The sequence below is a fragment of the Penicillium taxi genome (genome assembly GCF_028828555.1).
Source record: "Penicillium taxi strain IBT 34144 chromosome Unknown utg000004l_segment0_segment0, whole genome shotgun sequence".
In the NCBI taxonomy this organism is placed as follows: Eukaryota; Fungi; Ascomycota; class Eurotiomycetes; order Eurotiales; family Aspergillaceae; genus Penicillium; species Penicillium taxi.
In genome coordinates this window covers 6,006,207-6,019,136 of record NW_026643206.1, presented here as the reverse complement: position 1 = coordinate 6,019,136, position 12,930 = coordinate 6,006,207, and the positions used below count along the sequence as shown (strand labels likewise).

Sequence of the window (12,930 nt, the reverse complement as noted above, 5' to 3'; positions counted from 1 at the left end):
ACATGTCAGATTTTAGGTGTTTGAACTATTTGATGTCTTTATCCTGCGTAATAAATCTACCGTTCACTACTCCAAGTCAGAAATTATTGTCTTGTCAACTTACAATCATTCTCAAGAGATTCAAGAGATTCAATTGCTTGGATTGAAATTATGATAAGCGATACGCAATGTTCGATAAGAGACAAGATAAACATCGTCATTGTCGCAAATCGCAACGCAAATCCTCCCAACTTTCGCACCTCACGCAATAATGACATCTTTAAGTAGCTATTAAATCAGCTCAGGCCCATCATGAGATGTACAAAGAGAGTGCCAGCTAATCATGGTAATTGGCATACCATCTGGATGGGAGCTTCGCATGTATTCTCTTTGGCTGTTACGGCCATGGCGCAAAGTAAGGTTTCAGTGAAGAACTTCGATGCATATCGTAGTACGCCGAAAAGCTGTATTCCATCTGGTCATATCACTTCATTAAGTATCTAGTTAGGCAATCTCAGAATACTAAACAATGACCTGGAATCACTTGCGTTGAGTATGTCGGGGGAGATACTTGAGATTGCAAAATCAGAAACCTTCCAGTTCACACATTTACCTCGTGGGCTTCTATCACGCGATGACCCTCGAGCAATGCTAGCTTCTCGGACACCAGGAATAACATGTTTACTTCAGTCTGCGCTTTCTCTTCGGAATATTGATTTATCTTTCCGTCAAACACTCAAAGGAGGACCGTTCCACACTGCGGAGTACGACCGAATACTTGAAAGTATTGCCTACGAAACTAAATTCCCGCTACTTGAGGTATGTGCACTCTCTGTATTTTCAGAAAAGGAAAAGTCGATTCTACCCTTTCTCCAGAAGCATCCTGATATCCGCTCTTTCACACTGTGCGAGTGTTTTTTGATCTCTGGTTCGTGGACCTCTATCTTTTCTCAACTAGAATGCCAAAGTTAGAGGACCTCAATCTGTCAAATCTCACTATAAAAGACGAAAAAGATGCCGAAGAAGCATGTTTTATGGTTAATTTGCACTCAGTTTGGGATGAGAAGCCATTTGAGGACAATTTGACAAGCTTCTCGAAGAGTGAAGGAAAAATTACGCATACTAGGAGCTTCGATTACGAAGATTTAAAGAAAGGGCTTGTATCTTGCCCATGCCCTGCAGGATACCCTTTGGGATCTCCCGCACATATGCGCTGGCGGCAAACTCAACATGCACTTTATGCACCTCCATAGAACCTCAGAGTACCAAGTGCTCCAGAATTCTGTGGAAGAACTCTGCCATAGGGAAATTCTCACCTCATTTTGTCAATACGCTTGAAACCTATTTCAATTTCTGAATGTAAGAAAACTATATTTCTATAGGGATATTTCGTGGTAAAGATGGCATATGATGAGCCGGTCATCGTTCAGCATCTACGTAGTGAAATGGGGAACGCTCTAGGCAGCACGGTCAGAACAGGCAGGTCAATTCATCTAGAAAAAACCAACCACAACTACGAGGGAAAGCTCAGTGAGAGTAGGGAGTCAAAAAGTGAAAAGGTGTGTAATGGTGTTCATTCTGTAACTATCACAACTTCTAGATTACTCGGTTCTGCCGTTGCAGACCGCTTTCTCCTTCATACTGTATAGGGCTACCACAGTAGTGAAGATGAAAGAATCTTGTGGAAACCATTCAATGCCAAAATGAGCATCTAAAGAGGCGACTGCCATCAAATTAATCGCAAGTCCAACATAGCCCCTTGTAAAAGGGCTCGCAAAGTCATACTGCAGTGTGATTGGTTTATGCTGCAGCTGGATAATTCGGGCTCAGGGTTGGGGTCCGTGCTTATTAACCGGCCCCTTTCATAAATTACCAATTTATGAAAGGGGCCGGTTAGAAGGCTCTGCAGGCGCAGCCGTTATCACTATAACCACCAATCAAATCCTAGGAATGTTAAAAGCACGCATCAGCTCGCGATCAACCCATCAATGTGAAAAAGGCTTCCTTAGTGCTGATCCCATAATGGCTGTCAGTGTTTACTTTTTTAGACAAGAAATCAAATCTACAAATTTTACTCTGAACACTCTTATCGTCAGAAGCCACATCAACTTGCATCGCGATGAGTACCGTTCCATGGAACGAAAACATCAATTTTTCCTCGGCACTTCTTTTACATAGTTGCCTCACAATCATCCTCAAAGAAATAATAAATGTGGCCACGCTTGTCTATCGTCTTTATTATACTATTGCTACCGATTACGACACCAATTTGACACAACGGATCCGCGGTACATTTGTCATCGATGCATATACTTCTATACTATCTCTCGATACCGATGGAGCACAAGCAGAATTATACTTCACCAATACCGGATTGATGCTCTTAACAATGTCATTGTCGGCAAGCGTCGCAATGAATCTATTGCTGCAGGATTTAGTCCTCAACATGTTCGTCGCGGGTACCTTCTTTCTGTGTTTCTTGGCATCACTTTCAGTTGGTGAACTACACGTAACTTTGCCAATTATGGCATTACGTCGTGCAGGTCGCTTTATTTGGTCTGACACACCATTTGTCAATTTTTTCACACTCATTTACATCGCAACCGTATTGCGAGGAGAGTCAATTCTGAGGTTGCGTGATTATATAACATTTAGAAGTGTTGCAGTCCTTGAACTCGTGTTCATGAAAGCAAAGTTGGCTGCATCTAGTCCAGATACGCAAGTAGGAATGATGAAAAACTTGATACAGAGTGAGCGGGTTCTAATTACGGTAAACATATCTATATACAGAAATATTGAACACTTTCAACGTTTAAGTTTCAGGATAAAGACCCTTTGCTGACATCTCTAGTCACATCAAAAATTTTCCATATCGCATCTGCCATACGTCCATCGTCACGCTGTGGTGGCATTTCAAACATTTCAACGTTTAAGCGTCATGCTTTTAAAGACTTCCCTGGATATGAGGGTGGTTGCTTGCAAGGGTCAAATGGCCCAGGTCGATGCCGAATACCGGCAATTGGTAGAAGCCTAAAAGACGAAGGAAATGGGCTGAAGATTTGCAGAATAAGCGATCATACGATTATTCTAGCAGATTGTTTCCATCGCCAGGAAGTCAACGGTATATGGTCACAGTTTCTTATGCATACTCATGGAATTTTACTTCGCAGAATCGGTCGCATACGTGTTGTGTTTGCTATAAAATCCGAGGAAAAAAGTTCAGACATATTGTGGTTTCACTCAAATATCAACATGGTAACTGGTGTGAAAGAGGAATGGCTGGAAGACTTTATCGAAGGAGAAGCTGTTGCGGAGTGCATTATTGGTTGGATCTGAAATAGACAGTAATTGTGGCGGTTTGATTATCGCTTCAGGTGAACGTCTCCTGGCTCAAATATCCTTCTTCCTCTTGTGACTCTTCCCGAAAATGACTTGTACCATATCTCTGTGCATATCTTTGTTGAATCTTGAATTGCGCACCAAAAATCTGGAAAATCAATCCCCGTCAAATTGCAGCTTCAATAGGTATTCCTGATGATATCCAGGACATTCGAAACTTCTGCTTTCCATTTCCTTGCATCATTTTTATGGGCTTCCTCATTGGTATAGCTGATGAAAAATGGGTTGTCTTGAAAATGTGAATCAAAGAGTCCTTCAGATATTCGATGCAGCAAAACATATCTTTCAAAAATACAATCATATCTCCCTCGGTAACCTGGTATCTTGTATAGTAAAATAAACGGAATTAATATTTGGTGCATCTCCGTGCCACAGCGTTCTGATTGGTGGAGGCTGGACTCCATGTTCTACCCTTGGTCACCATTGTCATACATAAATATCGAATGAACTCCGTCTATTAAGTATTGAAGTTATTGATCCACGAGCTCATATACAATATCAACACAGCTCAAGATCTACCTCTTCCATTCAGCAGATTCATTCTTGCAAAAATGGAGCAGAAGACGAAGATTGGAGGCTTCAAATATCTGAAACTGAAAGCACTCGCCACACTTTTGCGATATTGTATGGCACCCATTCTCTCCCGACAAACTCTGCAGGATATCCCGAAGCCGCAAGACGAACGAAGGCAGCAGATCCAGATTCCATCACGCGATCCTGATCGTCATATTGAAGGCTTTCTGTATATGCCTTCACAATACCCTGAAATACCATTTGATAAATTATCAAAAGTCCCTCTTCTTATCAACTGGCATTCAAGTGGATTCGTGGTACCTTCTCTTGGAACAGACAGGGCATTTTTCACCTTCATTTCTCACTCAACGAATATTTTTATACTCGATGTGGACTATCGCAAAGCACCAGAGAATCCGTTTCCTGCAGCATACCATGACATGGAGGATGTCATGTCGTGGTTAGCTCTCAACCACGAGCGTTTTCATATTGGGCGCCTGATGGTCTCGGGCTTCAGTGCAGGGGGAAATCTAGCACTCGAAGCGGCGGCACTGGTTGGCATGGCCAACGCCCAAAAAAAGACGAAAGGTGACGATGCAGCCCACGAAACTTCACCGAAACTCTCTGTCCGCGCTGTGGTAGCAGTATATCCATCGATAGATCTATCTCTTCCTAGCGAAGCAAGGATCGCACCTTGTCCTGTGGACCCGATACCGCCTGCGATGCAGAGCTTTTTCTGGGACTGTTATGTCCCTGACCGTGGCTCTCGCACTGATCCTCGAGTTTCTCCTGCGTACATAGACCCTGAGTTCTTTCCTTCCAACGTAGCTGTCATCACCTGCGATGGAGATAACTTTCACCCCGAAGCAGCCGCCTTCGCTAAGAAATTGGATGATGGAACTCGCAGGGTAATGCTTTGTACCTTAGAGGGAGTTGGTCATGGTTTTGACAAAGGCGCACCACAAGGGTCACATGGACTACAGGCTCGAGAAAAAATGCATGACTCCATTGCAATGTTTCTTATCAGTTCACTAGAGACTGAAAGCTAAATTACATACCAGTATTACGATACTGGAATAAGATAATACTAGCGTAAAGCAAAACACTGATGTTGAGCGCTAATTACGCTCAGTCAGCCCTCCGAGGGCCACTGCAGTGGATATAATATATCTATAGTATGTTATCATTTTTACTACACACTATAGACTTGTTATATGTGTTTAGTATGCTTCTATGTCACCTATAGGCTAACGAAATATTGAAAGGCGATTAGAGAAATACCCATGATATATGAAATAATTGTTTCGCTACGCTCAACAGTTATGACTAAGGTCCCAAGAAATCCAGTCAAAGTCGCAGTCAAGAGGCCGTTTGCGAGTCCTACTTGAAATCGAACCGAGAATATTTGACGAGGCGACCGGGCCAAAATCTTCACCCCTACTCAAATCTTCGAAGTTATTGTCCTGCGAAAACCAATCCAAGATATCATCCATCGAGATGTCAGTGAGAAAGCTCTCTTCTCCAAATGGAAGAGGTGATGCTGGTTGAAATGCAACATTAAATCCTGCAACTTCTGTCATGCTTGAATTGCTTGGGCCTGGAGCTTTGGTGTCTATAATAGCATTCTGAAACGCATCCTGCATATAAAGCCCCGCAAGACAGGCAAACACATGAGCTATTTTTTCTAACTTGCTCGCCATTATCCCTTGGGATGTCATGCGGGAATAGTATGATACTGTAGACTGAAGCAACTGAAGATCACTCGCAGCAGTCGCTGCCATTGGAGCGCGAATAATATGCCGGAATATAGCGAAGAAAGGCGTAAATGGAAAGTATAGTAGTTGCCTGAGAGAGTTAATCCTGCATATAGTATCTTCGAAACTAACATACCATATTATGCCATTGTATACGCGGGATGATGAGGAGACCAGGTTATCCAAAGTCAATATAGCCTCTCGGGCTGATTGTAGGCAAATGCCGACACTTTTTTCATCTTGTCGAGTAAGCAAAACGCGCAGGTGGTGATACTGGAAGGTCATTGACTCGATGGCTATGTGCATTTCCATCTGTTCAGCTTCGTTTGTATTTGGTATGTCGTCTTGTCGGGAAGAGACGAGGAGCTGAGGGATAATGCAGTTAACTTCTGAGGTACATTGCTAGCAATTCGGCGTCCATACCGTTTTTGTATCATGATACCAATCTGAAAGGTCTTTTTCTAACGTAAAGCTTTTTTGAACAGTCGCTATCGGGCTGAGAACTCCTCGACCCCCAAGGAAATCGGAAATATTTGCTCTCACATGAGCCAAAGCGATTGCTCGGACAAAGAAATTCGCACCAAAGCGACTCTCAATAGAAACGTTAGATCTTGTGCGCAGTAGAATATGTGGAGCGAAGTCTGTAAAGTAGATTGCATCAGGTAAAGAAAGGCTCTGATAATATGTAGAGGACAATGCTGGTGGTCGGCCAAACGCCAATGCCACCGATTTATCAGTAACAAACAGACTCCAGAAAAGGAACAACTGTTGCTTTTTGAGATCATTATCTGGTAACGTAGGAGGTCGGATATTAGCAGCCTGAGCCAGCCGACACGCATGACCAACCAAAAGCCATGACATGTTTGGAGTAGTAAAATCCTCGCCATGCGAAGCAATAGTCAACAATGCTAGAATGTTTATTTGAAGCGGTTCTAGAAAAAGACTGGAGTCATCCAGGGCCAGCCAAGTGTTCCAGCGTAATCTTGCACTCATGGCTTTCGAGAGTGGATCCTGTCCCGTAGTAGCAACGAGGGACAAAAAGTTGAACAAGACAATCCATCCCCTTTCAGTGACCGCAGATGGCTCATATATTATTTTGGAGAGGAGTTCGCGAGGCGGTGGTAGATGTAACGGGTGGCCTTTCTCAACAACCATCATGAACACTGTGCATTTGTCAAATTTACGGCTCAACAAAAAGTTTTCGGGCAGTATTACCGTCTTTTAATTTTTGGCCTTCCTCCTGTGTTGGAATGTAGAAAAGATTTGCAGTTCTCCCGGCTTTTCTAGCATCTTCTCTTACTCGGTCAGTAGGAAGGCGAACCGAAGCAAGGGCATCAGTCAGATCCTGCAGACTTGCCGAGCCATCAAGTTGATTTGGAATCTTGATTTGCGACTGGATCGATTGGAGATCTGCAGGGGTGTCCGGAAATGAAGAGAATACATGGGATGGATCAAGAGCCACAGCGTAATCTCTTTGCGAAGGTTCAGCGGACGCCCTCTGCACTGGTTCCGGCTGAGAAGTCTCAGATCCGAGATGGGTCTGGAACAGTTGAGTGAGAGTTCCTACAGCGGCTGTCAACTGGGCGAGGGTGTTTTCAATCCGATCCAAGCGATCCTCCACACGCTCAGCTGCGGCGTCCTGTTTGGACGACGTGGTCATTCTGAGGCAAGACGTTAGCCTGGTCCTCAAGCACGAGCACTTGTATCCAATTACCGCTTCTTTGGGGCATGGGAGTAACTACATCCAGAAGTCCACTGCATGCAATTATCGCATTTGGTAAGCTTGCGAGAACATTTGAGCTTCCTTCTCCTACAGTGGTCGCACTGAAAGAGTTAGTTGGACGCCAATTGAAATCACATGATACGCACTGCAAACTTGGCCAGAGGCAACTCGATTCCAACGGGGCTTGACATTGTGTGAGTATGGAGCTCATGGAACAAAGAAGGAACTGGCATGAGGGGGCCCATGCTCGGATTCCGGATTTCCGCCACCAACGGGTTTGATTGGTCTGCTGAGAGCCCACTATGGGCCTTGATCCAGCCACTGATTGGTGGGCTTCGGACTATACAAACTGCCCTTTGCTGTATTGATCATATAAGGATGCTGGCCCAAATACCTAGTCACCATAGACCAAAAGAACTTGTTTTGCTCGCTTAATCCCATAATTGCAGCCGAAAACCTGCCAAGACAACAAACCAAATGATGTCCGATTCCCTCAATGGATGTTCAATCGATATGTCAGAGTCAGACTGTGCATCATCAGCAACCAGCTCAAAAGACTCTGAGCCGCTTGGAATTCTCTCCATCTACTGGGTAAGAGCTCATAGTGACCCTAGTACCTGAAAGTCTCGCTTATATCATCATGATGCAGAGAATAATAAACATTGCGACAATATTGGAGAGGGGACTTTATGCAATTGGCATCATATGCTCTATCGGATCAGGAACTGTCCTCCCATTGATGACTCTTATTTTGGAAATTTTGTTTCTGTATTCACGGCATTCGCCCTTGGTGACATAGAAGATCATGTCTTTCGCGCCAAAGTAAACCATTACACGTTCGTGATATACACATGTCCTCCATCCTTATCTACCTAGGTAGTAGAAGCTAATTTATTCAGGCTCTATTTCATATACTTATTCGTGGCGAAAGCTGTCACTACATACATATATATGGTGCTGTTTACGATCGTTGCTACAAACGTCAATCCGACACTCCGCAAGCGCTACCTCCACGTGATTCTTCATAAGCGAATCGAATTTCATGAAACTACTTTCAGCTCCGGCTCTGTGACACTCGCCCTTTCTAACCACGCCAACACAATTCGGTCGGGCCTGGCAGAGAAATTCGGACTTTCTCTGAAAAGTGCGTCGACTGTGGTCTCCGGATTTGTGGTGGCGCTTCATTCAGAATGGAGGCTGGGCCTAGTCACTGCCACTATCATTCCGGCAGCCGTTATTTTGATTGGTATTACGAGTGCATATGACGAGAACAAAGAACAAGAAGCGAATATAGTCAATGCTGAAGCGGCAACACTTGCGGGAGAAGTGCTGGGATCTATGCGAACAGTCAGGGCCTTGAATGCAGCGAATAAGATATCTCGAAAGTACAAATTGCTCCTTGAGAAAGCAGTCGATATTGGGTGCAGCCGAGCACCATTCAAGGGGGCCCAGGCTGGGATCTACATGCTTGCCATCTATGCAGCATACGCTCTTGCCTTCTGGTACGGTATGAGGCTCTATGCTGGCCACAAAGTCATCAGCTCAGGTGTCGTGATCACGACACTTTTTTCGATCATGATCGTTATAAATTCGTTTTCTGAGCTAGCAGGCTATCTCGGGGCATTCTTGAGAATCCGCTCTGCAGGTGTCCAGCTGTTCAAAGTGATCGATTTGGCATCGGATAACTGTCAGGAGAGGGCTGTTGACCATAGTGAAGAGGCCTCAGAAATTTTCCACCAAGATATTCAATTCAAAAAGGTGAGCTTCGAGTATCCCACTCGGCAGAGTGTGAAGGTGCCTGAAAATCTTTCACTACATATTCTTGCTGGTAAAACCACTGCTCTGGTGGGACCCAGTGGATCAGGAAAGTCGACCATTGCTGCGCTGCTTTTAAGGTGGTATGACATCACTTAGGGATCAATCAGCCTCACGGAACATAACATGAATGATCTGCCACTGGAAATTCTCAGGGCAAATATCGGCCTAGTACAACAGGTACATCCCTCATTAAAAGCTGTATAATTCAAATATCTGACATAATACTAGGAACCTTATCTATTCAGTGGAACAGTCTTTGAGAATATCTCCTATGGACTGATCAGGACTTCAATGAATGATCTGCTCGAAACGAAGAAAAGGGAACTTGTTATTGAGGCTTGTAAGATATCAAACGCACATGAATTTATAATGGGGCTTCCAAAGGTATCTATTTTAAAATTCACCTGGTGCAGCTCGATTTTCTTACTGAAGATAGGGATACAATACTCACCTTGGAAATCGGGGCTCCCTTCTTTCCGGTGGACAGAAGCAAAGACTTGCCATCGCCCGTGCTATCGTCAAAAACCCACCTATATTGATTTTAGACGAAGCGACCAGCGCATTGGATGTCGAATCGGAATATCTCATACAACAAGGATTAGAAAATGCGCGGAAACATCGAACTACCATATGTATCGCCTATCGTTTGACTACAATTGAGTCCGCGGACCAAATCATTGTCATGAAAAAAGGTACTGTCATAGAAAGTGGCACGCACGCAGATCTAATGCACAGTGATCGTATCTACAAGCAGCTGTGGGATTCTCAAGCTATTATCCAGAACGAAAAAGCCGAAACTATAGAAGAACCCAAGAGTTTTGAGCATGTCTATCAACATCAAGCGACCGAAGATGAGAATTTCAGAATCCCCGATCCAGAAACCAACATGAAACTATCTAAGATTAGCGCGGTCAGTTTGATTCTGGGTATTTTGTCCTCACAGAGAATGTACTGGTGGGTATTTTTCATTTTGATTTTATCAGCAGGTGTCGGTTGACTAGGTTATTACCGAAGCAGACAGCTATTGATATCGTTTCTGTACGTATATAATAGGTGTATGCATATTGGGTAAAAGTGAAGTGTCATTCTAAAATGCTCAGATGAAGGAAGATATAGTAGCTGCCATGCCAAGATCACATGATCTTGGTATGTCAGCTGATATTCGTTCCAACACTGGGCAAACTTAAAGAAGGGATGAAAAACGCGGTCAGAGCACGAAAGTCAAGAAAGAAACACAAACTCGTACAGCAGTCACAAAATCCAGTCTTCTGCTTTTGAAAACAAAGTCTCTCTGTCCCGCTCAGTCAGAACGTTCAACCCAACCGATAGCTTGTAAATTAATGCGGTTGGTGTCAATCAATTGCTTTAACGCGTCGCAGGGTTTGTCCTTGGTCATCGCGTCTGCAGGATTCGAGTTCCCATCGATCCATTTGATCTCAGTGATCTGGCGACGTTTGTATGCTTGTCTAAGGCATATCACGTCGATCATCAGTCGTTTCTCTTGTGTGGAGTTCAGTCTCACAAGACAGTCATATAGCGACTTTGAGTTAGTGCAGAGAACTATTGGGATATTGGCCTGTAGCATTTGGTCTAGAGTCGACTTTATTGCGAAAGCGATGTCTAAGCCATAAGCCATAGTGTATAGCTCTGATGCTAGGACGCTACGGGTGACTTGTTTATATTTGGTCGAGCTCTAGTAGATGGTATTGGTGTTTACCGTGGTGTCATTGTCTTTTGGAGCGTCTCTCTTATCGGCTAGCGCGATGACATAGCCGATCTGGGATGAGAGGTCTTTATTGTTCGCAAATGATGCGTCTATGAAGACCACTAGCTACAGGGAGTCTAAGTCTAGGTTGATAAAGCTAAGTCCTCTAGTGGAATTCTCTTTTTGCCAATGTAGTCGTTTGTTCAATAACCTATAATCGTCTTTGCTTAAGTCAGTCGCTTGAGCAGCGAATACCAAGTCGAAAGCAGCTTTAGGTTAACATACTAAAGCTATATAGGCGCCTCTCGCGCGTTCGGCAATATATTCATCTTTGGTGTTGGCAAGGGAGATCTTATCGCATTGGCCCTTCTGCTTAAGGGTGATGCTTCCATCTGTTACTAATTCGATGACTCCACCATTGAATTTCAGTGGATTTTTAATGGTTAGTTGCTCGCGCTCTTTTACCGCGAAGTTTGCCTTTTATAGCTCCTGTTTTTCTGCTTCTGCAAATTCGTTATCTACAAGGATAAGAGTATTATCTGTTTAAAGTCCGACGATACCGAATCCTTTCGAATCTATTATATATAGAAGGCATAGGTCAAATGTCGACTGGTTCATTTTCAGGTTTATCAAATGGTAGGAGTGATATGTCCTGAACTAGTGGTTTCCTGCTTCGGGGATGCCATAGAGTAGCTTGATGACCTTCAGAAGTATGTTTTTCCCGAGGTGGCCTATCAGTTCCTTCGGCGGGCGTGTGTAAAATTCACGGTTTAGTATGGTCTTTAACTAGATGTACGCCTAGGAGATATCGCGGAGGAATAGCTTGGATTCAGCGGCAATGCCTTAGCGACTTGCAGCGATGCAAAGGATTAGTCTCTGATTGACACGTTGAATCGTTAGCGATTGAGTTAAAACCAGGTCTTTCTCTTGGTCGTTATATGCTTGAATGACTAGTCTTGATTTTTCGAAAGCCCGCTCTGTGCCTTTATTCTTGATATCGTCAACGAATCTTGAGTTAAATAGTCGCACACCGGGTGGGGCTTCTGTGACAAGCTCAAAGACTCCCTTTTCAAGTAACCTATTGATTTCTTTTTGTCTTGAATCTCGGAACTGAGTATTAGTGCTGCTCTCCTCTTACAAAAAGATAGTTATGGGCGGAAAGTGTTTACGCGGGCGACCTAGGCCACGTTTTTGCGCTTCTTTAGGGACAGGGGTAGTTACAGGTATCGGGTGCTTACGTGGACGGCCTAGGCCATACTTCTATGGCTACGTGGGCTGCGAGGGAGTAGGGGCAAGTTCTTGTTCTTGATTATCTACCTATGTTCGGCCAGAGCGTCTAGGTTCTGGCTGTGATCCAGCGTGTTTAGAGAGGGTTTTAGTTTTGGCTTCTGGTGCCATTAGGTCGATTTCGTCTATTCCCTATGGTTCTGGGTTTAGAGTCGGCGATTCTATGTAAAATGGTTTGACCACTATCGATTGAAATGCTGTTGGTCCACTTAGCAGTTTGACTATACAGTTTTCGTCTTTAATCGATAGTAGTATATATAGCCTAGTCCAATTGCCTGTTTTTCCTATGTTTCCTTCTCTCTAGACAAGAACTAGTGAATTCAGTGGCAAATCATAGATTACGGTTATGTTTAGGCCGTTTCTTATGTTTAATGCATCAGCGATTTAGCGTTCTGCTAGGAGCTTCTATATCTCGGCCATCGCCTTTCTGACTACTATAGCACGCTGTGTGATTAATGGTGAAGGGGAATCCAAGTCAATCATTCGGGGGTATGCGCCAAAAACAAGTAGTGTAGGGACTAAACCTCCTGGTCCAGCTGTGTTGTTAATTGCTTTGAAGGCCATTTAGAGGGCTATTTCTCGGTCGATTCCAGGAATTTCAGCAATGATAATCTGGTAGGCGCGGCATAGGGGGCCGTGGTATCGTTCAACTATACCGATTAAGTTGTGCGCTTCAATAGGCACACTTCTTGTGTTTATGCCTATGGCTTTTGCATAAGTCTTGAATTCCTTACTGATGAAGTTCTTTCCGG

General features: G+C 43.9%; 3 protein-coding genes across 3 annotated transcripts; 2 read left to right on the top strand and 1 right to left on the bottom strand.

Moving 5' to 3' along the window:
- Nucleotides 1–3,929: 3,929 nt before the first annotated feature.
- Nucleotides 3,930–4,940, top strand: N7495_007132 (uncharacterized protein; the record flags this gene model as incomplete). The annotated part of the gene is made up of 1 exon (XM_057209783.1): nucleotides 3,930–4,940. One exon carries the CDS (start codon nucleotides 3,930–3,932, stop codon nucleotides 4,938–4,940), a length of 1,011 nt encoding a protein of 336 aa, XP_057063557.1.
- Nucleotides 4,941–5,204: 264 nt separating this feature from the next.
- Nucleotides 5,205–7,559, bottom strand: N7495_007131 (Zn(II)2Cys6 transcription factor; the record flags this gene model as incomplete). Its single annotated transcript, XM_057209782.1, has 7 exons — nucleotides 5,205–5,736; nucleotides 5,782–6,011; nucleotides 6,069–6,808; nucleotides 6,861–6,885; nucleotides 6,946–7,306; nucleotides 7,360–7,469; nucleotides 7,515–7,559. 7 exons carry the CDS (start codon nucleotides 7,557–7,559, stop codon nucleotides 5,205–5,207), a joined length of 2,043 nt encoding a protein of 680 aa, XP_057063556.1.
- A 760-nt stretch (nucleotides 7,560–8,319) lies between these two features.
- Nucleotides 8,320–10,096, top strand: N7495_007130 (ABC transporter ATP-binding protein; the record flags this gene model as incomplete). Its single annotated transcript, XM_057209781.1, has 4 exons — nucleotides 8,320–9,213; nucleotides 9,283–9,363; nucleotides 9,415–9,570; nucleotides 9,623–10,096. Coding segments are annotated over 4 exons (1,605 nt in total), but the record flags the coding sequence as incomplete, so codon positions are not given.
- Nucleotides 10,097–12,930: the final 2,834 nt, after the last annotated feature.